Genomic DNA, 24,201 nt, shown 5'->3' with positions numbered 1-24,201 from the left:
TTGTTCAGAAATGTAAAAGTTATTACTGTATTGAGAAATATAAAATTACTGATAGTATTTTTAAAATATATATTATCTCCTTAACACTTTCCAATACAAAACTACCTTTATTCAAGTAACAATAATTACTTAGTAACTGAAATAGTTACCAATTTTTACATAGTAAAGTATCACTGACAAGTCACAGAGAATTCATAATGAGTGTAATTCATGGGTCATCAAACTACAACCTTCAGTTACTTGCCTGTTTTTGTATGGGACATGAGCTAAGAATGGTTTTTACATTTTTAAAGGGTTATAAAAACAAACAAAAATACAAATAGACAAAAATACAAATAAACAAAAAAAAAATAGAAACCATATGTGAGTGGCAAAGTCTAAAATATTTACTATCTGGCCTTTTAAAGAAGAAGTTTACGCAACCCTGGTATTCATACCACAAATACCAAATACAACAGACTTTAGAAGAAAAGTCCCTGGTTGTCTATGCTCATGCAAACCACCCTCTTCCCCATTCTTATAACACCGCCCTGAACCCTGCCTTCTTGTGGCCATCTATGGACAGATCTCCCTGTTTATCTACCTATCTGGTTCACACTTTCCCCTCCAACTGATCTCTTGCCATCACCACAGGTGACACCCTTACCTAAAATGGGCTAAGTATCATAACATACTCCCAGCATTTCTGAACTTCTTTTACTCCAATATTTTTTATCAGTGTTACACTCCCAGAGCCATAACATGGTCTTTACAGTAAAACAGAACTTCTTTACCTCTGAAATTTTAAATTCCAATATACTATCTTGGCTTCAATCTCCTGTCCAATTTTCACTTTCTTACCCTCCTCATACCTTCTCTAGAACCACACAGACCTGCATTCTCTTGAATCCTTCCTTTTCTCCCAACCCAACAGCTCTGAAATAGCATGATTTCCTTCTCTATGCAGTCTATACCCCACAATGCATCCCCTGAACCACTCTTTTTTATCATGCATTAACAACATTATACCCTTGTCATGCTCTAACAAAATCCTAATTTTATGTTCACTACAAACAACTACCTTCTCTGCTCTTACATCTGAGTTGCTAACTTAAAAAAAAATCACAAAATTGGTATCTTTCAAATTTATAGTTTAAGAACAAACCTAAGATTGACCCTTAGCATCTCTCAGCAATTACTTCCATGTCTCTGGTTAGATATTGCTTCCTTTTTTCACCATCAGCATTCCAAAATGTTTACACCTTTCCTCAAGTTCCCTATAGTTATCTCACTTTCTTTAGCAGATAACTTCACATTAAAGTTTACTAAGAAAATTGAGGATACCAAATGTGACATTCCTCAGCTTCCTAACTACAAACTTGCAAACTACTATCTGTATGAAATCTCATCTCCTTACCTCTCCTGTCAAACTGTCCTCTTCCTCGGTTCAAAGTTAATCCCTCTATCAATACTTCTGTATCCATCCCTTCTGGTAGCCTCTAGGGCACAAATATTCCATCAGTTTTTGGTCTGTCTTTTGCATTTTCAACCTCTCCCTCTCTAGGCCATTCCCCAAGTCCATGACCAGGCACAAGTCTCACCCATCATTTAAAACAGTTTCTTTTATCATGTTCAGAATACTCATTTTAAGAAGGCAGAGGCAGTCTGGGCAACTTGGCAGTGAAAGAGACATAATTATTTAATATCCCTGAGTAGCCATCACCCCCCCCTCAAAAAGACAAAGCAACTAGGAAAATAAAATAAACAGATCAAACCAAACCAGAACAAAATAAAAATGGCCAACGAATACAGCACAATTGACTATAAATTACTCATGAGCCCTAAAATACTGGCAGTTAGGACCCAACACCAATAGCAGCAAGACCCACATGGTATCAGAACATAACAGAAAGACGACAAAAGGGATCTGAGACAGCCCCAAAGCCAGAACATCCAGAAATCAAACTGCCTAGAGGTACTACTTCCCACCCCCTTCCTTAAATTGGCAGGTCCAGCTTGGTGTGGAATAGCAACCAAAACTGGGAGGGATCTTCACAGGCTACAGCTCATAAGTAAAGGCAAGAGAATCACACAAAGATCAGAAATCTCAAAACTAAGTGAAACTCCCTTCTAAAACACAGCAACACACCAAGGAGAAACTGCCAATAAGAGAAATATAAACTAAGTAGTACAGAGCCATTAGGTGTAAAGGAAAGAAAGTCTAAAACTAGAATGATTCTGACTTCCAGAGGACCTCTGACAATGTCTGGAAACAGTTTTGGTTATCATATTTGGGGGAATGGGTACGACAGGGTGGTCGCTGGCAACCAGCAGGTAGAGTCCATGATGCCACTAAACATCCTACAATGCACAGGACAATTCCCCACAGCAAAGATTATCTAACCAAAAACGTTAATATTGTGGAAAGTGAAAAACCCAATCTAGATAAAAGCAGGGAAGGAGAAGAGAAAAGGTCTCAGAAAGTATATTTTTGAATACTACATAGCAACAGAAGAGGATTACTACAGCCACAAACCTAGCAAAACTAGCTTATCCAACTCTCATCTAAAAGTAGTATAGGAAAAGTCACCTCACTTAAACACAAATAACAGAAAAGAAGTGGAATCTCAAAAAGAGAGGTGAGAATGGGAGGACAGAAAAATAATATTTGAAGAAATAATGTCTAAAAAGGATTCTAGTCAATTCACATACAAAGTTTTTGTAAGAAAAATGAGAAGAGTAACATTCCTTCAGATAACAAAGCATACCAGAAAGATATGCCCACAAAACTAATGAACATTTTAATATAATATGTAGAACCAAGGCTTTTTCTCTCATGTTTTAATTTCCTAAAAAGATAACTAACTATAAAGTATACGTACCAGCAAAAAATAATTGGGAATTTACATTTTTTAAATTATCAAAAGCAGTTAAAAATATGAAATACTTGGAAATATATTAAACAAAAGATATACAAAACCTGTACACTGAAAATTATAAATATTGATGAGAAATTAAACACCTAAATAAATGGAGAGATAGAAGAAAAAAGTTGAAGGATTTACCATACCTAACTTCTAGACTTAACCGTACAGCTACAGTAATCAAAACAGTATAGCCCTGGGAAAAGGACAGACAAAAAAAATAGCAAAACAGAATACTGAAATATTTATGAATGAAATGATGATACCTGGAATTTGCTTCAAACTAATAAGGGAGGGAGGTATAGACAAAATAAGATTGGTCAAATGTCAGTAATTGTTAAAGCTTGGTGTTATGAGGATTTATAATACTATATTCTATTTCTGTATATATTTGATACTTTCCATAATAAAAAGCTTTACTTTTAAGAAGCTTTTTAAAAAAGGCATCCATCTTTACAAAAAGACTTGAAAAAGGCTTCCAGTTAAACTGGTTAATATAAAATTTTAAATGGCACTTGAATAATTAAGTTTTATCCAGTCAGAGAAGGGTATTAGTATTAATTAGTATTAATCCACTTAGTATTTGGCCCTGTAGACCAAATCCTGCCTCTGGCCTGTTCTGTAGGGCCAGCAAACTAAAAATGATCCGTACATTTTTAAAGCATTGTTTAAAAAAGAAAGAAAAGAAAAGAAAATGTGACGGGGGCCCATGTAGCTCACGTATCTAAAATATTTACTAACTGGCCCTTTATAGAAAAAGTTTTGCCAACCCCATGATCTAGAGAATCCGTTAGGCAGATCAAAACTACTACAAGTCAGAGTAGGTACTGAACATTTGTTGAATAACAAAAAGAAAGAAATTTCTTGGGAATTCCCTGGCAGTGCAGTGCTTAAGACTTGGCGCTTTCACTGCGGTTGCCCAGGTTCAATCCCTGGTCCGGGAACTAAGCACAGCAGCACAGTGTGGCCAAAAAAAAAAAGAAAGCAAGAAGAAATTTCTTTACAACAATGCCCAAATGAAATGTTATTATACTTAAAAAATTGTTTCGTCTGAATGATCATGTTCATGTAGAAACATTCACATATGAAAAAATGTATGACTAGGTAGAAAATATGAAATTCCATATATTTGCTCCTCTTCTTTTTTCTACATTCTACATTCGTAGAACATTTCTTCTCTCTCAAGTACTACTATAATGGAGACCTAGTAGATTGTTATACAAATGAATTTTCCTCCCTATCTAGCCGCCTTATTGATTATCCTACACCAGACATATAGAGTCCAAATAAGACAAAAACTCAAAAGAAATGCACATATATGCTGAAACAAGACTTCTCTTGCTTAAATTTAGAGAAATATTTCAGAAGATGGCTCAATGGTCTTATAATTCTGGAAAAATAGAGGAATGTATGATATGAAATCTCCTTGGCTGAATATCAAGCATCAAATATTTAGATCATATATGTAATAAGCTGACTATGCATAACGGCATTTCAAGACTTTGTTTTTGTTTCATTTGAAAGTAAAATTTTCCTAATCATTAGTTAAAAAAAAAAAAAACTATTGCAACAAAGTATACGTAAAATGCATTATTCTTAAAGTTGTTTAAATCTCTACAATACTACCAGTTTAGGCTGCCTGCCAAGATCTATTACTTTAATTTAAAATTAATTATAGAAGATATCTATTTCTCACTGTATGTAAAAATTACATCTTCTCAAAATTGTATAAAAAATAATATTTACATAATAGTTTAAAATATTTAAATATTTGTTCCAAATATCAATGTTCCTTTTTCCTAAAAAATATTATAACCTCTCCTCAAACTCAGGCTCAAACCAAATTACCAATAAAGTTATCATTGTCTGAGATCAACACAAGCCATTAAAGACAAGTTAAGTATGGATTTAGATTCAGAAAAGTTTTAAAATGTGTCAGTAAAGAAAGCTTAAGGTATAACTTTTGCATGGTATTCTCAGCAGATTCTCCATTTGTCCCTGTTGGCTGGGTCCCCATGTAAAAGAAAGTGAAAAAACCTTTCAGCTGGGAGTATCAAGACCTGACCACTTACTATAATACATGAAAATTGGTAACAGGGTTTGGGCTAAATATAAGTGCTATCTATAAACAACAAACACAAATTAGCAATGAGCTTTCAAGACAGGAGAAATAAAATTAAATATGGTACAGAAAATAGGTCATTAGTTCACAAACACTTCAACAAAAACTAGCAATTCCTCAGGCTCTCTCATTGCCACAATCTTTGTTACACATGTAACTGTAGAAAAAGCTAGTACCAATTACTGCATAAAATAAAGCTAGTTATGAAATAAAAGTTTAAATTCATTCTTGATACTGAATTCCCTTTCTCTTCAAATTAAATAGAATCAGGAAAATGTCATGCTGAAAACAACCCACTCTTTATTAATGTGTTAAATTACTATGTTTTTTTGTGTGTGTGGCCACAATGTAGAGCCTTCATTGGCTTACAAGATAATAAGCCAATTAAGATAAGCCTTCATTGGCTTACCTTAATCAAGATAAATTAATCTCTTGATTAATTTATCAACTGGTACACTGATTAGGCAGTTTGAATTACTGATTTTTTCCCCTGAACCCTGACTGCTTTTAGGCACATACTATTATCTGAACTTAGCCAAGAAAGAATTGCCTAATAAGAGGAGGATGAAAAAAAACAAAACAAGCTTTCATTTGAGGATCTCTTGTGCTGAGTCCTGGTCTAGATTTTCTACATGAATTTACATCTCAGTGGCTTTAAAACATTTTTGACAGACACATACATTATAAAGATAGAGCCCTAAGAATAAATTTAACCAAGGAGGTAAAAGATCTGTACACTGAAAACTATAAAACACTGGTGAGAGAAATTAAAGACTACAAATAAATGGAAAGATATCCCATTCATGGATCCAAAGAATCAAAATTGTTAAAATGTCCATAGTACCCAAAGCTATCTACAGATTCAATGCAATGCCTATCAAAATTCCAGCGGCATTTCACACAGAAATAGAAAAAGCAATCCTAAAATTCACATGGAACCACCAATGACCCAGAATACCTACAGCAGTCTTAAGCAAGAAGAACAAAGCTGGACGCGTGACACTTTCTGATTTCAAATTCTATTACAAAGCTATAGTAATCAAAACAGTATAGTACTGGCATAAAAATGGACACACAGACCAATGAACATAATAGAGAGCCCAGGAAAACACCCATGCACATATGGTTAACTAAAAGGTGTCAAGACTATACAACAGAAAAAGCATAGTCTTCAACAGTGTTGGGAAACCTGGATATCCCCATGCAAAAGAATGAAAATGGGCCCTTACCTTACACCATACACAAAAATCAACTCAAAATCGATTAAAGATTTAATTGTAAGACCTGAAACTGTAAAACTTATATAAGAAAACATAAGGGGAAAGCTCCATGACCTTGGTCTTGACAATGATTTTTCAGATTTGACACCAAAAGCATAGGCAACAAAAGCAAAAATCAACAAGCGGAGCTACGTCAAATAAAAGTTTCTGTACAGCAAAAAAAATCAACAAAATGAAAAAGCAGCATAAAGAATGGGAGAAAGTATTTGCAAACCATATATCTGAGAAGGGGTTAATATCCAAAATATATAAGAAACTCATACAACTCAGTAGCAAAAATACAAATAACCCAATTTAAAAATGGACAAAGGACCTAAAGAGACATTTTTCCAAAGACATACAAATGGCCAATAGGTACATGAAAAGATGTTCAGTATTACTTAGCATCTGGAAAATGCAAATCAAAACCACAATGAGGGGCTTCCCTGGTGGCACAGTGGTTGAGAATCTGCCTGCCAATGCAGGGGACACGGGTTCGAGCCCTGGTCTTGGAAGATCCCACATGCCGCAGAGCAACTAGGCCCGTGAGCCACAACTACTGAGCCTGCGCGTCTGGAGCCTGTGCTCCGCAACAAGAGAGGCTGCGATAGTGAGAGGCCCGCGCGCCGCGATGAAGAGCGGCCCCCGCTTGCCACAACTAGAGAAAGCCCTTGCACAGAAACGAAGACCCAACACAGCCAAAAATAAGTAAATTAATTAATTAATTTAAAAAAAAACACACAATGAGATATGGCCTCACACTTGTTAAGATGGCTATTACCAAAAAGTCAAAAGATAAGTGTTGGCGAGGATGTGGAGAAAAGGGAACCCTTACACAGTATTCATAGGAAGTACAACCATATTGGAAAACAGCAAGGAGATTCCTCAGAAAATTAAAAATAGAACTACCATATGTTCTAGCTATCCCACTTCTGGGTATATATCTAAAGGAAAAAAGTCTCTATCTCAACAAGGAATCTGCACTCCCATGTTCATTGCAGCATTATTCAGGGTAGCCAAGATATGGAGAAAACCTAAGTGTGTCCACTGATGGATGAATGGATAAAGAAAATGTTGTGTGTGTGCGTGTATACATACACAATGGAATATTATTTGGCCTTAAAAAGGAAGGAAATTCTGCCATTTGCAACATGGATGAACCTGGAAGACATTATGCTAAATGAAATGAGCTAGACACAGAAAGACAAATACTGCATGACCTCACTTACATGTGGACTCTAAAAAAGTCAAATTCACAGTAGCAGAGAGTGGAATGGCAGTTATTAGGGACTGAGGAGTAGGATGAGGAAACTGGGGAAATACTGCTCAAAGGATACAAACTTTCAGTTATAAGATGAATAACTTCTGGAGACATAATGTACAATTACAGTGAATACGTTCAGTTAATAATAATGTATTGTACACTTGAAATTTGCTGGGAGTAGATTTCAAGTGTTCTCATCACAAAAAAATATAACTATGTGAGATGATGAATATCACCTTAATTATCTTGATTATGGTAATCATTTCACAACATATACATACATCAAAACATCATGTATACCTTAAATATATACAATTTTTAATTGTTACTCATATCTCAGTAAAGCTAGAAAAAAACTGATAGGAGATGTGGGCATATACATTTGTTCTGTTTCTAAATAAGGTGGAATATTGAAAATTTTAAAGATAGAGCCTCTGAAAAATCTGCAAGATAACTGTCCCCAAATTGTTCCTCCTAGGGTGTCAAGAGGTTCCATAAAATTTGCTCCTTTCCAAAACTGAACATTACACAAGAAATATTGAACAATTCATTCATAATCATCTTTTTACTTTATACTCAATACCAAGAAAACCTCAACCTATCCTCATTTCAACTCAAAATTCAAAATCAATTACTTCAATTCACATAATACCTTCAAACTACCCAGAATTTTCAAAAATCAGTTATTATAGATGGAATTCAGGAGTTCAGATAATTCTGATTCCTCTACAAGCCTCTTTTTTGTTCAGGCAACCATATCTTCACCTAAAAACTAGAATGAAATAAAAGTTAAAATCCAGAAAAGTACCTCAGATTTTTTTACTGAGAAGAGTTCTGTTTGCTAATATAGCAACTTGAAAAACAGAGAAAAGACTTTAAAATGGAGGAAAAATTTCAACTCAGAACGTACTCATTTTCAAAAATTTAATTTTTTAGGTTTAATTCTCAAACTAATTAAAACTTCTACTAATATTTCCCTGGAACTTACTAAAGCAGTTGACTGATTTATTATTATTAATAGTAATTTCATTATTACCAATGTTAAGTGAGCTCTTTACACTACCCAGCAAATACTGTTTCAAACCTTCTCCACTATTCTTAAACCTCAGACATCCCATTTCATCTTCTCTACTCTCAACAGATAACCTTGCATAGTAATTCAGAGAGAAAACATGAAGAAGCCACTCAACTATGGAAACTCCATTAACTTCTCCATATCATATGTACCAATCTACCTATCTTCCTTTTACCTACACCTATCCTCTCCTCCTACATCCTCCAGTTCCAAAAAGCTTTTCTGTTACCTAAAGCCAATCACTCCACCTATAGGCAGGACCCATGCCCTTTCCACCTTCTAAGGAATCTTTCCCATAAACATTTATGTGCTTAAAGTTTCTTCCACCTCAAAAACAAAACAAAAAAAACTCCTTTGTTCCAACTTCCCATCTTTGGCTCCTCCTCTTCACAGCCAAACTTCCCAAAACAATTGTAAATAAGCTTAGTTTCTGTATCTGTTTTCCTACCCTTTCCTCAACAGTCTTGGATCCAGGCTCACCACTCCCCCTAGACAATCATACCCATCCTCTTGGCTTCAATTATCATCTACATGCCAATGATCACCAAATGTACACTTCTGGTCAATACCTTTCCTCTTAATTCCAGATCTATATGTATTAAACTATCAAATATCTAATTTGATGTTTCAAATGCACATTTAAAAATGACAACATGTCCACACAACTCATGACATCCCTGCTCACCCTTCAATTCCTATTAAATACACATACTCCTAAAACTTGCTCCTCTTGCATTTTGTTCTGTCTCAGTGAATGGTACCACCATGCATCCAGTTATAGAAGCCAGAAATTTGGGAGTAATCTTCAATATTTTCTTCTCTACCTAAACCAGCGGTTCTCAACTAGAGGCAATTCTGCCCCCCAGGGGACATCTGGCAATATCTATAGATATTTTTAGTTGTCATAACCAGCGATAAGTGGCATCTAGTGAGTTGAAGCCAGGAATGTGGCTAAACATCCCAGGATGCAGATGCTTAGATGACCTAATCTCTAATCCATCATCAAATCCTATCAATTTCACTTTGCCCAACAAAGCTTAAATCCAGTTTTTCTTCATCTTAACTATGAGCACTTCCTAATTCAAAGCACCATTACCTTTCACCTAGTACCCAACCATAAATTCCCTACATCCACACTTGTTCAACTCCTTAAAATGAAGTCAGAATAATTTTAACTCATCTCTTTCCTACTTAAAAAACTCCTAAACCAATCAAACTCTAGCCACCTTGGCCTCCTTTCAGTTTTTTGCATACTCCATGCTCCCTTCTACAATTTTTAGGACCCTCAAATACGCTGTTCCCTCTCTCTAAAGCATTCTCTCCACCCCCACTACTCTTTCACTAGTTAACTCCTACTCACCCTTCAGATCTCAGCTCAAACATTACCTCCTCTAGACCATCACTGAAACTTCAAATAAATTCTCTTACCACTCTGCAATTTTCCTTTATAGCACTTATATATAAATAAAACTGTGATTTGCATGATTTTTTTTTAATGGCTCTCCCTCTCACTATACTGTATGTACATGTTAAAGAGACCATGTACGTTTACCAAAATGTTGTAGCACAACATTGTAGCATATAGCTGGCACTCACAAATATTTGCTGGATACTAAAAAAATACAGAATCTAATCTACTTCAGGAGTTTCAATCGTCACTTCTATTTCAGGTGACTTCAGGATTCATATCTCTGCCCCAGCCTTGCTTCTGAAATATATATGGCCAGTTCAGCTACAACATGTTTTTCTACAATACTGATTAGCTTACAGATGATTGGTAAATAAGGGAACAGTATCAATTTAATGTATTAATTGGGTTGACTTGTATGTGGAGCTGAAATTGTGGAATTATAACCTTACAAGAAAAAAAAAAAAGCCCTCAGCTTGGCTGCTCACAGGCAGGAGTCCTTATAGATCTAAGACAACTAAAAATAAGCATCCATATCCAGGGTTCCCACTTGATAAGCATACCCCCAGACTCACACAGCTCTCTGCTGGTGTATTTCCTTCTGAGTCTATCTTAACAGCAGACGCACTGACTCAGAGTGCCGCTTTTAACTGCTTTGTCTCAGTGCCCTCCACAAGCCAGCATAAATGCAAAAATAGAGAGCTTCAATACTCATGCATAATATATTCCATAAAAAATGGGCCTACCTGCATGTACATATCAAAAACCCACACGTAGTAAAAGGTTGTTATATCGTCATTCAAAGAATTGGTCTCATGTGATTTATACCACAGGCTTTCACAATACAGTATTACATGAGTTTCTTTAAAATGAGAAAGCAAAGAAAGGACAAAGAGTCGAGGGGGGGTGGGGGGGTACCAAAACATCCCAAGTTAGTCACTCTGCTTTTTCCTTCCTCCCACTGGTATTGCCTAAATGCTTTTCCTACTTCACAGTAAGAAAAGAATGACAGCCTTTTTCTTAAACAGTGTTGGGACAATTGGACCAAGAGCAAAAAATTAAGTTAGATCCCCTACTTCACATAATATATAAAGATTAACTCAAAATGGATCGAAGACCTAAATCTAAGAACACTATAAAACTCTTAGAGTAACACGGAGGCATTAATTTTTGTGACCCTGGATTAGGCAATGATTCCTTAGATATGCCACCAGAAGCTAAAGCAACCAAAGAAAAACAAGTAAGACTTCATCAAAATGAAAAAAGCTTTTGCGCTTCAAAGGAGACCATCGAGAAAGTAAAAAGACACACCACAGAATGGAAGAATATATTTTCAAATCATCTATCTGATAAAAGTCCAGTATTCAGAACATATAAACAACTCTTACAACTCAACAAGAACAACAACAAAAACAATTTAAAAATGGACAAAGGATCTGAACAGACAATTCTCCAAAGAAGATACACATTCTAACACACAAATGAAAAGATGATCAACATCATTAGTCATTAGGGAAATGCAAACCAAAATCAAAATGAGATACCATTTCGCACCCACTAGGTTATAACCCACCTGGTTATAATCAAGAAGACAAACAATAACAAGTAGTGTTGGCAAAGATGTGAAGAAACTGGAACACTCACACACTGCTGGTAGAAATGTAAAATGGTGCAGCCACTTTAGAAAATACATTGGCAATTCCTCAAAAAGTTATACATAGAGCTACTGCATAACTCTGCAATTTCACCCCTAGGTATAGACCCAAGAGAAATGAAAACATGTCCACACAAAAACTTGTACACAGATATAGCAGAACAGTCAAAAAGTGGAAACAGCCCAAAAATCCATCAACTGAGGAATGCACAAATAAAATATGGTTTATCTATACAATGGAATATTACTCAGCTATAAAAAGGAATAAAGAGCTGAGAAATACTACGACATGGATGAATCTTGAAAACATGCTAAGTGAAAGAATCAAGACCACATATTGTATGACTCTATTTATATGAAATGTTCAAAACAGACAAATCCATACTGATAAAAAATCAATTAGTGGTTGCCAGAGGCTGGGAGAAAGGGGCAGAGATGAGAAAGGAACTGCTACTGGGTACAAGGTGTCTTCTGGGGGTGATAAAAGGTACTGGAATTAGACAGTGGTAATGGTTGCACAACCTTGTGAATATAATAAAAACCACTGAATCATGCACTTTAAAAGAGTGAATTTTATGTGGACTTACTTCTCTGGTGGCACAGTGGTTAAGAATCCTCCTGCCAATGCAGGGGACATGGGTTCAAGCCCTGGTCCGGGAAGATCCCACATGCCACGGAGCAACTAAGCCCATGTGCCACAACTACTGAAGCCTGCGTGCCTAGAGCCCGTGCTCCGCAACAAGAAAAGCCACTGCAATAAGTCCACGCACCACGATGAAGAGTAGCCCCCACTCGCCCAACTAGAGAAAGCCCGTGTGCAGCAACGAAGACCCAACGCAGCCAAAAAAAAAAAAATGAATTTTATGATACAATTACATCTCAATTAAAGAAAAAAAGGAATGATAGGAGAATAAAAAGCAGCACAACTAAGGAATGCAGCAAGCGTTCCTTTTTGACCCAACATTTTCTGTACACTTACTATGTTCCAGACCTACGCTGGTTGCTAGGAACCCAAAACAAAGTCACTAAACTCTTTTCAGGCTACTTCTCCTTAGCCTACAAATGTCATATTTCTCCAGAGTACAGCAGCTTTGAAAATGCAAAAACAACAAATATAAGCCACAGATAATTCAAGAGAATGCAGATATTTACATTATAAACTCTTCTAAATTACCCAGAATTTTTTTTTAACGTTTCACTAAATATGGGGAGAGAGAAGAGATATGCTTCTAATACTGGTATTATATAACTCATTGCTCCCCAATGCTGATAATGTCATTTCCCAAGAATTATTATTTTAAGAGCTTCATTTCATTTATTTGAAATTTTTTTACAAATAATGTTTTTGATAAATCTTTCCTGATCATATCCCTTTGGAAGTATTATTTTCTCACTGACTCCTGGGTTCTCTATTTTTGACATTAAAAACCTCATGATAAAAACAAATATCCCAAAAGATACTTTTTAATACTTTACTACAATATCCATATGAAAGCTTGTTTTTCTGTAATAAGAACAGGTAACAACAGAATTCTCTAAACTAAGAAATCAAACGTTTTAGGCTCTAATCCCAGATTTTTATGAATCACAGAAAATCTGATATCCTGATATGAAATCTGCATTTCCACAGAAGAACAGCTCACAAAAATCAAAGAATCAAATTTAGACAGAAGGCTCTGAATAGTACTTTAAATAGTGCAAAAAAGGGCATGTTCTACTTAATCCAAGACATTAGATATTTCTGATACTTTCAATACACTATTTATATTAACTTCCCAAAAGATAAAGCTAAAATCTACATTAAAATTACCTTATCTTTGGCCTCAGGCAGTGTGATTTCTCTAGGTTCTAAAAATGGTATTTCTCGAAAAGGTGGAACACCTCTGACTATATCTGGTACATAGTGTGTATGAAACAATGGCGGCATTGAATATCTTCTTTCACCTGATAAAGGCACTATGTGGTTAACTATAGTTGGCTCTTGGTGAGGTGAATGGAAACGTTGTCGTTTACCATCAAGAGGAAGATTCTTTTCATCGCTTAATCTCCTGAAAACAAACAATATACCTTAGTGATTAAAGATATAATTTTCTGATTACAAATAGAAAACACTAAAAATATATAAATAGATGAAAATACTGAGTTTTTCAGCGAGGCCACATTATTAGCTCTAAATGAATCTTAAAATATTCATTTTCGGCATAAGAGATGCCTTACAGAACACGTTAGAAAAAATGTGTAATAATGATGCATATTTTTTAAAAAAACAAACCACATATATACATTAGGGTTGGTCTCCTGCATTTGAACTACCACAATACTTCATATCAGCAGCAAAAACTTGGCAGGAGAATTTCTATTTATAGAATCACTAACAATAAAAGATCCAAACTCTAACATAAGGAGGATAAGATTAACTGAACTGAGTGCTATATATAAAAAAGAGCTCTTTGAGACCACCTATGTTCTGGTTTATCAGTAGGAAAGACCAAATTAAGAGACAGTTACTTTTTTAAAAAGCTTTACATAAAGACATTGGACAACTAAAGAAATCTGAAAATGAACTGCATTTCAGATAACAGTATTGTATTAATGTTAAATTTCTTGGGCATGATCAACATATTTTTGGTTATACAAGAGAATATCCTTGTTCTTAGGAGGAATGCACTGATGTGTTGCGGGGTAAAGTGCAACGATATCAACAACCTTCTTTCATATCAATCAGAAAAAAGTAGGGATAGGGAAGGAAAAAGGCAGAATAAAACAAATCTTGCAGAACCGATGAATCTAGGAAAACCACATACAGGTGTTCATTGTACTATTCAAATTTTTCTGGAGGCTTAAAAATATTCAAAACAAAAAGGGAAAAATAATTTAAAAGTAATTATTTGTGGGAAAATAAAGGTATTTACTTTTTTAAGTTGTTTACACCATAGGAAATTATCCAATTCCTTTTGAACTCTAAAATTTTATAAGTCATAGCCACCTGAAGGTTTTTATTTTAATACTCCTGGGATTATGTCAATTACTCTCTCCTTGACAGACCCACAAAATAACTGGTACTCCTACCCACAGGTAAAGATGCTAAAAACATAAGTGTATATTTAATTTTTTTATTATTTTTAAAAAATTTATTTATTCATTTATTTTTGGCTGTGTTGAGTCTTTGCTGCTGCGTGCGGGCTTTCTCTAGTTGCGATGAGTGGGGTCTTCATTGTGGTGTGCAGGCTTCTCATTGTGGTGCGCAGGCTTCTCATTGTGGTGGCTTCTCTTGTTGCACAGCACAGGCTCTAGGCGCATGGGCTTCAGTAGTTGTGGCACATGGGCTCAGTAGTTGTGGCTCACGGGCTCTAGAGCGCAGGCTCAGTAGTTGTGGTACACAAGTTTAGTTGCTCTGCAGCATGTGGGATCTTCCCCAACCAGGGCTCGAACCCATGTCCCCTGCATTGGCAGGCGAATTCTTAACCACTGAGCCACAAGAGAAGCCCCTTTAACATTTTTTAAACATAAAATTTAGAGCTTTATATGCTGAATACCTTCTATTGAGAATGTCAATTTTAGTTTTAAAAATACATATGTATAATTATGAACTAGTGGAATTTATTTTCATTCATGATTCACAAATGGGCTATCAAGGCAATTTCTAAAAAATGAAAATTTGAATAAAGTCAATAATTTAAGCATCATTATATAGTTTTCCACAATGGCAACTTTGAAGAACAATTCACAGTGCTTCTAAGTATGGGATGTAGAGCCAAACCACCTGGTTTCAAATCCCAGCTATGCTACTCCTACCTGAATAACCAGATCAATACTTCTGTGTACTTCAGCTTTCTCCTCAAAAGAAGAGGCGTAACAGTACTTACCTCATAAAGTGTTGTGAAACTTAGTCAAACCATTATCTGCAAAGTCCTTAGAACAATGTCTACTACACATAGTGAGTGATCAATAATTCTTAGCTACTGTTATTTCTAGTTGGACATAAAAGTTACGAAAGGTTTATACAGACTATAAATAGTAATATCTTGCAAATATTGCCAAATATTATTTTAATAATCACCCCTAAAGTTCTATCATAATTACCCCATGATACATCAATTTCTTTTAATCAAATTGGTTAAAATGAATTGATTCCTGACTTCTCTATAGAAAGCTTTATGTCATGTAGAAATTTTCACTATAATAATATATATCGTGGAAACTTACCTGTGTAAGATAAATCAAATAGTAAACTTTACTATAAAGAAGGTGTTATAGGCTGAATTATGTCCTCTCAAAATTCACATTGTTTAAGTCTTAACCCCTAATACTTCAAAATGTGACTGTATTTGGACACAGGCCCTTTAAAGAAGTAACTGAGTTAAAATGGGGTCATTAGAGTGAGCCCTAATCCAAGATAACTAGTGTCCTCAGAAGAATAGATTAGGACACCAAAAACACAGACAGAGGGATGACCATTTGAGGACAGAGAAAGAAGGCAACCATCTATAAGCTAAAGAGGGAGGCCTCAGAGGAAACCAAACCTGCCAACATCTTGATCTTGGACTTCTAGTCCCCAGAATTTTGAGAAAATTAATTTCTGTTGTTTAAGCCACCAAGTCTATTGTACTTTGTTATGGCAGCCCTAACAGATACAGAAACCCATCTTATTTAGTTAAAAATCTCAATTAAAAGTAGTTATCTGAAGACAGTTACCCCTAAAATTTTTTAAATACTTTGAAGTTTTAAAATTCTGTTACAGGACTGATCACACAGGTCCCAGAAAACAAAATGTAGGGCATAGTGTACATTCAACTTAATACAAGATACAGTGTTAAACAGTTCCCCAAAATGCAAATTTTTCTTTTAAAATAAGTAAGAAATACTTACTTCCTTCCTCGAAATAATGGGGAAGTTGAGGTCTGTACTGGACTGACATTTCCATATGTCAACTGCTGTAATGATACAGCTCTAGACAAGCTACCAAAGACAAAGAAAGAACAGTAGTAGTATACATTTTTTTCCTTAAAAACAAAAAACTAATTTCAGAAAAACTAAACAGTTCACTGATCACAAGAAAACAAGACATGATGACATTTTCTCTAGCTCCAAATGTTTCATATAAAAAGGATTTGTGTCAAGTAGAAAATGTAACTTACAAATGACATGGGCCAAAATAACACCGTACTTACTCTGTATTCTGAAAGTTGAACTGTGCATCTATAAGCTGCTGGTGTGAATAAAGACTTGGTGATAGGGTGAAGAAGTTATTATGTTGTTGATGGTTTGGAGTGAAAGGCGGGCGACCCAAAATTGAGTTTGGGAACATGCTCTTGTTCACTAAGAGTAAACATGTATTCTTCTACCTAGAATAGTTTTAAAGATAATTTATTATAGCTTAAAGACACTGAACTCTTTGATAACTAGCATCTGCTAATTAATAAACAATTAGTTACCAAGTTACGAATTTCATTTGCAAAGTTATTTTTTTAAAGTTCAAACAGATCTCTTAAGTCACACCATAAGTAACAAAAAAACTTACCAATAATAAATTTTAAATCTAGATTAACCACATTATTCAAATGATAGTAAAATCTGTGCATTTCTAATTTTATGATGAATTTTCCCTAATAAATTTATCCTAATATCAACAAATCTTTTAGAATCAAGTTAACACCACTATACTCTGATAATAAAAAGAAACCACCCAAGTGAGACATTTAATGAAATCCTACAATTTCTTACATTTATTCCCAATCTAATTTATTCAAAGGTATAAGCTGTCATATGACAACCTGATTCCCAGGATTTAGATCGTACAGATCTGATCAAACAAGGGATGGAATTTGTATGACCTAATAACTATTTATAAAATTCTGAGATTCCCCTCAAAGTCTAAACAACTTATAAAAAGAACTTCCAATAAAAGAGAGTTTGCTCCACACGAATGGGGAAAACCTAGGTACAAAGCAATCAGAATCGTTCACTGCCCCAAGCAGAAGACTAGATATTTATTCTTTGCAATGACTGACCCAAAGAGGCTATAAACTTACAAAGAGCAGGGTAAGAAAACAAACGGAAAACAAGTATTAAGTGAAGTCTACAAAGTAAAAATAGGATCCCCAGCCTGCATTCCCAATTCAGGCAATTAGAAAACTAATCTATGGAATAATGGAACAAGAAACCATATAATACAGTAACCAAAGAACCTGTAACATAGGAACAGTCACTCACCAAGAAAAAGTTAAGCTCACTCGCAACCTACAATGAAGACTACCATTGAACTGCCTACTCATGCACATAAGCTTCCAATTTAGATTTCTAGTTATAAAACAGACATCCATGGTTCATCAAAAGTTAAAAAAAAAAAAAAGGCCTAGGAATAAACAGAAACAATACCTGCAACAAATGAAAAGTGAGGGAAAAAAAACCCCGCCGTAATTAATGAAATAACATTGAATATGTAAATAAGAATGTGTTTTTTAAAAAGCAGAAAGGGCTCTTGGAAAATTAAAAGCAGAAATATCCAGCAGAAAGCTAAAAATAACATTGAGGAATGAACAAAAAGGAAAAATTGGTGAGGGCAGACAGGAGGCAGAACAGTAACAGAAAAAAATATAAGAGAACCAAACTATGTGGTCCAACATCCAATACAACAGAAGTTCCAGGAAGAACAGAGAAAACACAGAAAAGGAAATTACCAAGTAAATAAAACAAGAAAATGTCCAAGACTGAAGAACACGAAGCCTTAGACTGAAAGGACCCAATGAGTATAAAGCACAACTGAATATATATATATATATATATATATATATACACACATATACATATACACACACATATAAAGGTATATTACAGTGAAATTTCAGAATATCAGGTACAAGAAGCTTATAAATATTACAGAGAAAGAAAATGTTATAAACAAAGGGATGGTATGGATAAACAACAAGGTCCTACCATATAGCACAGAGAACTATATTCAATATCCTGAGATAAACCATAATGGAAAAGAATATAAAAAAGAATGTATAACTGTATCACTTTGCTATACAGCAGAAATTAACACAACATTATAAGTCAACTACACTTCAATTAAAAAAAAAAAACACCAAGGGATGGTAATCAAAATGGCTTTGGCCTTCTCAGTAGCAACTGTGGAAAAAAACAAGGAAGTGAATGCCTTCAAGGCTCTGAAGGAAATGCTTTCAAGCTATAATTTTATACCCAGCTATACTATCAGTGCAAAAGGAAAATAAAAACATTTTTAGACATGTAAGTTATCAAAAAAAAAAAAAGAAAAGAAAATCTGGGATCTAGGAAAAGGGAGATCTGACACAGGGCAGAGACAAATTCCCCAGGATGATGGTGAAGGGAAGCTAAACAGCTTAAGTTAGAACACATAGAAGTCTTCAAGAAGATATCCAAAGAGGAAAAAGATTAACTGGTAGATTACCTTATATATTTGACCACAGAGAGGAGTTTGGCTAACAGAGCAGAAATTATAGGAACAGAAATACAGCAAGTTAATAATATATTACTAAACTACAGACAAAACACACTCAAAAGGTCATATAAAAAAGGAAACATAATCAGTCACCTACTTGGTTCTTACAATAACATGAACATACTGATTTAAACAGAAATTGTAATATATTTATTATATATTTACTACACTGTATTTATTTACAGATTACATATGCTACATAAAATATACTATATGCTACATATATTTACATGTTTATACACACACATAAATCTCACAATTTATGATGAGAGAGGGTACATAAAAGTAGTAAATCCTCATTTTCAGTAGATGTCAATCCAAAAACCAAGCTGTATAAAAATTTCTACGTTGTTTTTTTTTTTTTTTTAGAACAACAGAGGAAAATAACATATAAGCTGCTAAAAGAAATGGTAATTGTCTCTGGGACTAAGACGAGATGGCTGGAAAAATTAGAATAGGAGACAACAAGAGAGAAAAGAGAAAGATCTGGGAAGAAACAAGTCACTCACAGAAACTTTATTCCTTTTCAATTCTGTAAGATTAAAATTTCCTAGACTGGCCAGAGAGTGAAATTCACCAGTCCAAGGTTCACAACAGATTATGGACAATAGTCTTGGGCCACCATCAGATCCCATCCCAAGTGCCTGACTCTAATTTGAACCAGAGACAAGGTGTTACCTCCAAAAAACAAGAGTTTGTCAGCTTTCTTCAGCAGGCCTTTATCCCTTGTTATAGGAAATTGATTAAAACAAAAAATCAATCCTATTAAATCTGCTAAACTGTACTCTCTGATGTTCACTGATCAGAGGAAATATCTTGAACCAAGCAGGATTCCGGAGAATTCTTTATTAAAAGTACACTCAAAAAAAAAAAAAAGAATGAAGTGGGCTTCCCTGGTGGCGCACTGGTTGAGAGTCCGCCTGCCGATGCAGGGGACACGGGTTCGTGCCCCGGTCCAGGAGGATCCCACATGCCGCAGAGCGGCTGGGCCCGTGAGCCATGGCCACTGAGCCTGCGCATCTGGACCCTGTGCTCCGCAGCGGGAGAGGCCGCAACAGTGAGAGACCCGCGTACCGCAAAAAACAACAACAACAACAAAAAGTACACTCAATAATGGTAGAATGCCAGATCTAAGGCTGTCAACTAATGCCTTCTTCTCCCTTTGCCTGGGCTTACACTCCTTGGCTTCCTTGACTCTGTTACTCTGACTCAACTCCCCATAAAACAATTACTATTTCAAAGAATTCATGAGAAAATAACATTAAATACAATTCATTATAATGAATTTTGCTTGATATTTAATTTTGTTGTAACACAGATACTATAGATCTGATCAAACGAGAAGAAATTTGTATTCAGAAAAACTAGAATTAAAACACTCTATATTCAGATTTATTTAAATCAATTCGTAGTTAAAATTCTAGACATTTTGTTTATACCTATAAATAATATGCTTGTGTTTTTCTTCAGGCTTGAGACCCAAAATGACATTAATAGCCCAGACCTCACCTAATTTCTATTGCATTGCATGGTCAGATTCAAACTTAAGAATAAGTCAAAAGATGTCTTGTAGCCCAGAAGTACTCCTCAAACGACCAAATTATCCACGGCTTAAAAGCTGAGAATGATTCCATACTCAAAAGTGTACTTTAGGGCAGTTATCTAAATCAGCCTAACCCTAATTCCCAGATAAGCATCAAAGGTTTTCCAGCGCCTCCAAAACAAAGTTATCTGTCGGGTTTTCCTCAGGATGAATTTTTGGCCCTCAAGTCTGGCTCTTAACCAGGCCAGGCTTTCAAAGTGGGGAGGATCATTCCTAGGGAATGTAATCAATGATATTCAATGCTCTCCAACACAAGCATTCTGCATGACCATCTAGAGATAAGGAAGTAAACCAAAAGCCCATGAATTTCAATTCCTCTTTCTAATATTTCTCCTAATACATTCCAACACTAATTTTTTTTTTTTTTTTTTTTTTTTTTTTTTTTTTTTTTTTCCTTGCGTTATGCGGGCCTCTCCCTGTTGTGGCCTCTCCCATTTGCGGAGCACAGGCTCCGGACGCGCAGGCTCAGCGGCCATGGCTCACGGCCCCAGCCGCTCCGCGGCATGTGGGATCCTCCCGAAACGGGGCACGAACCCGCGTCTCCTGCATCGGCAGGCGGACTCCCAAGCACTGCGCCACCAGGGAAGCCCCCAACACTAATTTTGATGAAGATAAAAATACACCAAAATAATAACTTATTATAATAAAACAATATAAGGGATCATTTTTTAAACAGAATAGAGTTTCTGAGAATAAAATCCAGCAAAACTATTACCATACCAGATTTAAGGGGACCTCTACAAAATTTTAAATATTTTTCTTTATATTCTGAATGAAAGCCTTTCACCAAGTAGACGATGATCCATAAAAAAATATTACTCCACATTAACCATGGTAGCAGGTGTAAGAAATTTTATGATAAATAAATCCAGATATTGGTGGTATCCTATTTTTCTTAGTTTGAAAATTATCAATTTCTCAATCTGTGCTTGACTATAAAAAAGAATAATCTAGGTAAATTTTTAACTGCTTTAAAACTGTTGCATTGGTTCTTGCCTTAAGGAGAGAATCTTAAGGATTACTTCTTGACTAAGGTTGCCCATTTGGAAGTTACACAGGTTTATTTGTAAATAGTCATATATGAGACAAGGTAGTAAAGGAGCAGTTCACAAAGTAATTCCTAGTGATACAGCATTTGGTCCTATAACTTACAACCCGGAATTTCTGTCCTAAACTTGACCTCTCCTCCAAGGCATTACAGAACACTCAAGGTTACATAATTCCTTCATCAAAATTCCCTGGAAAGTGGAATCTACCTAGTATAAAAACCAGAAATGTAGTAGCAAATCTAGTTATCTGTCCACTTTGTCCAAATGCCTTTGATCCCCTAAACTCACTTTTTTTCTCCACAATGCAACAAGTCCAACTCCTAAATCCTGCTCACCCTCTGTCAAACCACCCACAGGTTTTGAAAAAGACATTCCTTTTTTTTAATTAATTTTTATTGGAGTATAATTGCTTTTACAATGTTGTGTTAGTTTCTACTGTACAGCAAAGTCAACCAGCTACACATATAACCCTTTGGATCAAGAATTAGATCCCATCCAAGTATTAAAAACTAATCTAGCCACATGATTCCAAATGGACATTTCTTAAATACCTATTTCACACACAGCCTGTTACACTTCTTGATCAGACAGAATTGAGACTATTCACACCAACAGAGTAATGTTACTATTATTTGGCTATTCATCAGTACATATTAAGAGCCTTCTAGCTGTTAATGCCATGTTTAAAGCCTTGAGGTAATAAAGCGTACAATATGAGGGTATTTACAAAAGTAGTACGTCGCCTGTAATTCAAATACGCAGACTTAGTGTTCAGTTCTGATCTTTCCCCACAAAACCATACAACACACGTTTGTTAGGTTGCCAATGTAGCTTGAGTTTCAGTTTCATTTTCTTTTTTGTTCACCCTACTGGTATACCAATATAAATAAACGACTGCTATTTTAAACAAAGAGCTGAGAGAGGATCAAACAACGCAGGGAACTTGGATAGTAGAGGATTTATGAGACACATAAGCCCCCCGTGTTCTGACCTAGAAAGAGAGATGGAGAACCTATCTACAAAGGCTGAACGGTGCAAAAACAAAAGGGATAGACAACAATCTGACAGTCCTAACCTGTGCAGTTTCCTGTAAAGCTAAAAACTGAGACAATTTCACAACCATTTAGTGAAAAGTCTTAAATTTTAAATTATTAATCCAGATACTTACCTTAGTTCTTCACCACCCTTTGAAACCCCATGCAGTGTCCCAAGGCAGTCTTCCCTGTTTGGTCCTAGACTGAGGACGGGGCGCGAGAAAGACAAACGAATGGGAAACGTTTAAGAGTTCCTAAGATTTTTCAGAAAGTACCGCAGCCTAGGGGCCGCCCATACATCTGGGATATCAGAGAGATTATGCCGGAACCTCCCACGCAAAACACTTCAGTTTCCGAAAAAGTTCCCGGCGCCCCGCCCCCCACCCGGGCCTACACCGTTGCTTTCCTCTCCGAAACCCCCTAACTCACAAGTGTCCTCGGGGAAGGCTAAGCAGGAGAATATACCGGCACCGCCAGCCCAGGAGCTCCAGAGCCGGAGCAGGGACGGCCCGGCGCGCTCGGTCCTAGCTTTCTCCCGAGCCAAAGGTGGTAGTGCCCGCGCAGAATGGGTAGGCCCGGCTCCGGCTCCGGACTGCGATCTAATTCTCAGGCTCGGCGGCCGGGGAGGTGCGACACAAGAAAAAGGGGCAGCAAGGGTGAGGGAGCTCGAGGGAGGTGGCAAGAGACGGAAGACCAAAATGTAGCCGGAAAAAAGCGGCGTAGAAAGCCCTGCCGGAAACACCCGGAAGACCGACGTGACCCCGGATGGAAACAGCGAGTAGGGGGACGGAGGTCATACTTCCGGCAGCCGCCTCACTCTCTCCTGCGAGGTCTTCACTCGAGTGCGCAAGCGCACGGCTCCTGGTGGCCCAGCTGGGAGGGCGTGGGACGTTCAGCAGCTGCGAGAGCGAGCGCGAGCGCGAGCGCGTAGGGGAAGGGCTGGGACTGCCTAGAGAAAGGCGGAGCGGCAGGCGGAGGAGGGTGGTTGGCGGAGAGCTGCCCTGGACCCGCTCCTCAAGCTCCCATTCTGATAAACATTTTTTTTACTGGTCCTTCCTGTCTCTCAGCCGGGTGACTCCTCCTCAGAGAAGCTTTTCCTGGCCAAGTTTTCCCTCACTCTTCTGCACCGATCAGTATTAAGCTTTGTTTTTCCCCGTTAATGAACTGAGAGCTGCTTGGGGACCCTTATTTACCTATAAAGCCCGGACTCAACTCCCTGCCTTAATAGCTAACATTCACTAATAAAACAAATATTTAATATTTCTTCTTGAATGAGCTTTAATAGTTGTGAAAATATAAGTTGTTGAAATTTATTCGTGTAAATCTGTTAACAATATTCCTTTATTG

At 36.3% G+C, this 24,201-nt stretch overlaps 1 protein-coding gene across 2 annotated transcripts in view; it reads right to left on the bottom strand.

Annotated features, from left to right (window-relative positions):
• Nucleotides 1–23,610, bottom strand: part of TENT2 (terminal nucleotidyltransferase 2) — a 57,188-nt gene extending 33,578 nt beyond the window's left edge. The window contains exons 1-5 of one of the 2 annotated variants that reach the window (XM_007471971.1): nt 23,284–23,610; nt 22,989–23,057; nt 16,857–17,030; nt 16,555–16,644; nt 13,496–13,733 (exon numbers count right to left, since the gene is read on the bottom strand). In XM_007471971.1, coding sequence (XP_007472033.1) covers nt 13,496–13,733; nt 16,555–16,644; nt 16,857–16,993 — 465 coding nt within the window. In that variant the 5' untranslated portion in view covers nt 16,994–17,030; nt 22,989–23,057; nt 23,284–23,610. Of the gene's footprint in view, nt 1–13,495; nt 13,734–16,554; nt 16,645–16,856; nt 17,031–22,988; nt 23,058–23,283 lie in introns of those variants that run through there. The other variant, XM_007471972.1, reaches the window with a different exon arrangement.
• Between the last annotated feature and the right edge of the window lie 591 nt (nt 23,611–24,201).

Source organism: Lipotes vexillifer, unplaced genomic scaffold (genome assembly GCF_000442215.2).
Source record: "Lipotes vexillifer unplaced genomic scaffold, Lipotes_vexillifer_v1.1 scaffold83, whole genome shotgun sequence".
Classification (NCBI taxonomy): domain Eukaryota; kingdom Metazoa; phylum Chordata; class Mammalia; order Artiodactyla; family Lipotidae; genus Lipotes; species Lipotes vexillifer.
The sequence above is the reverse complement of the archived record's forward strand: the minus strand, read 5'-3'. Positions and strand labels throughout refer to the sequence as shown.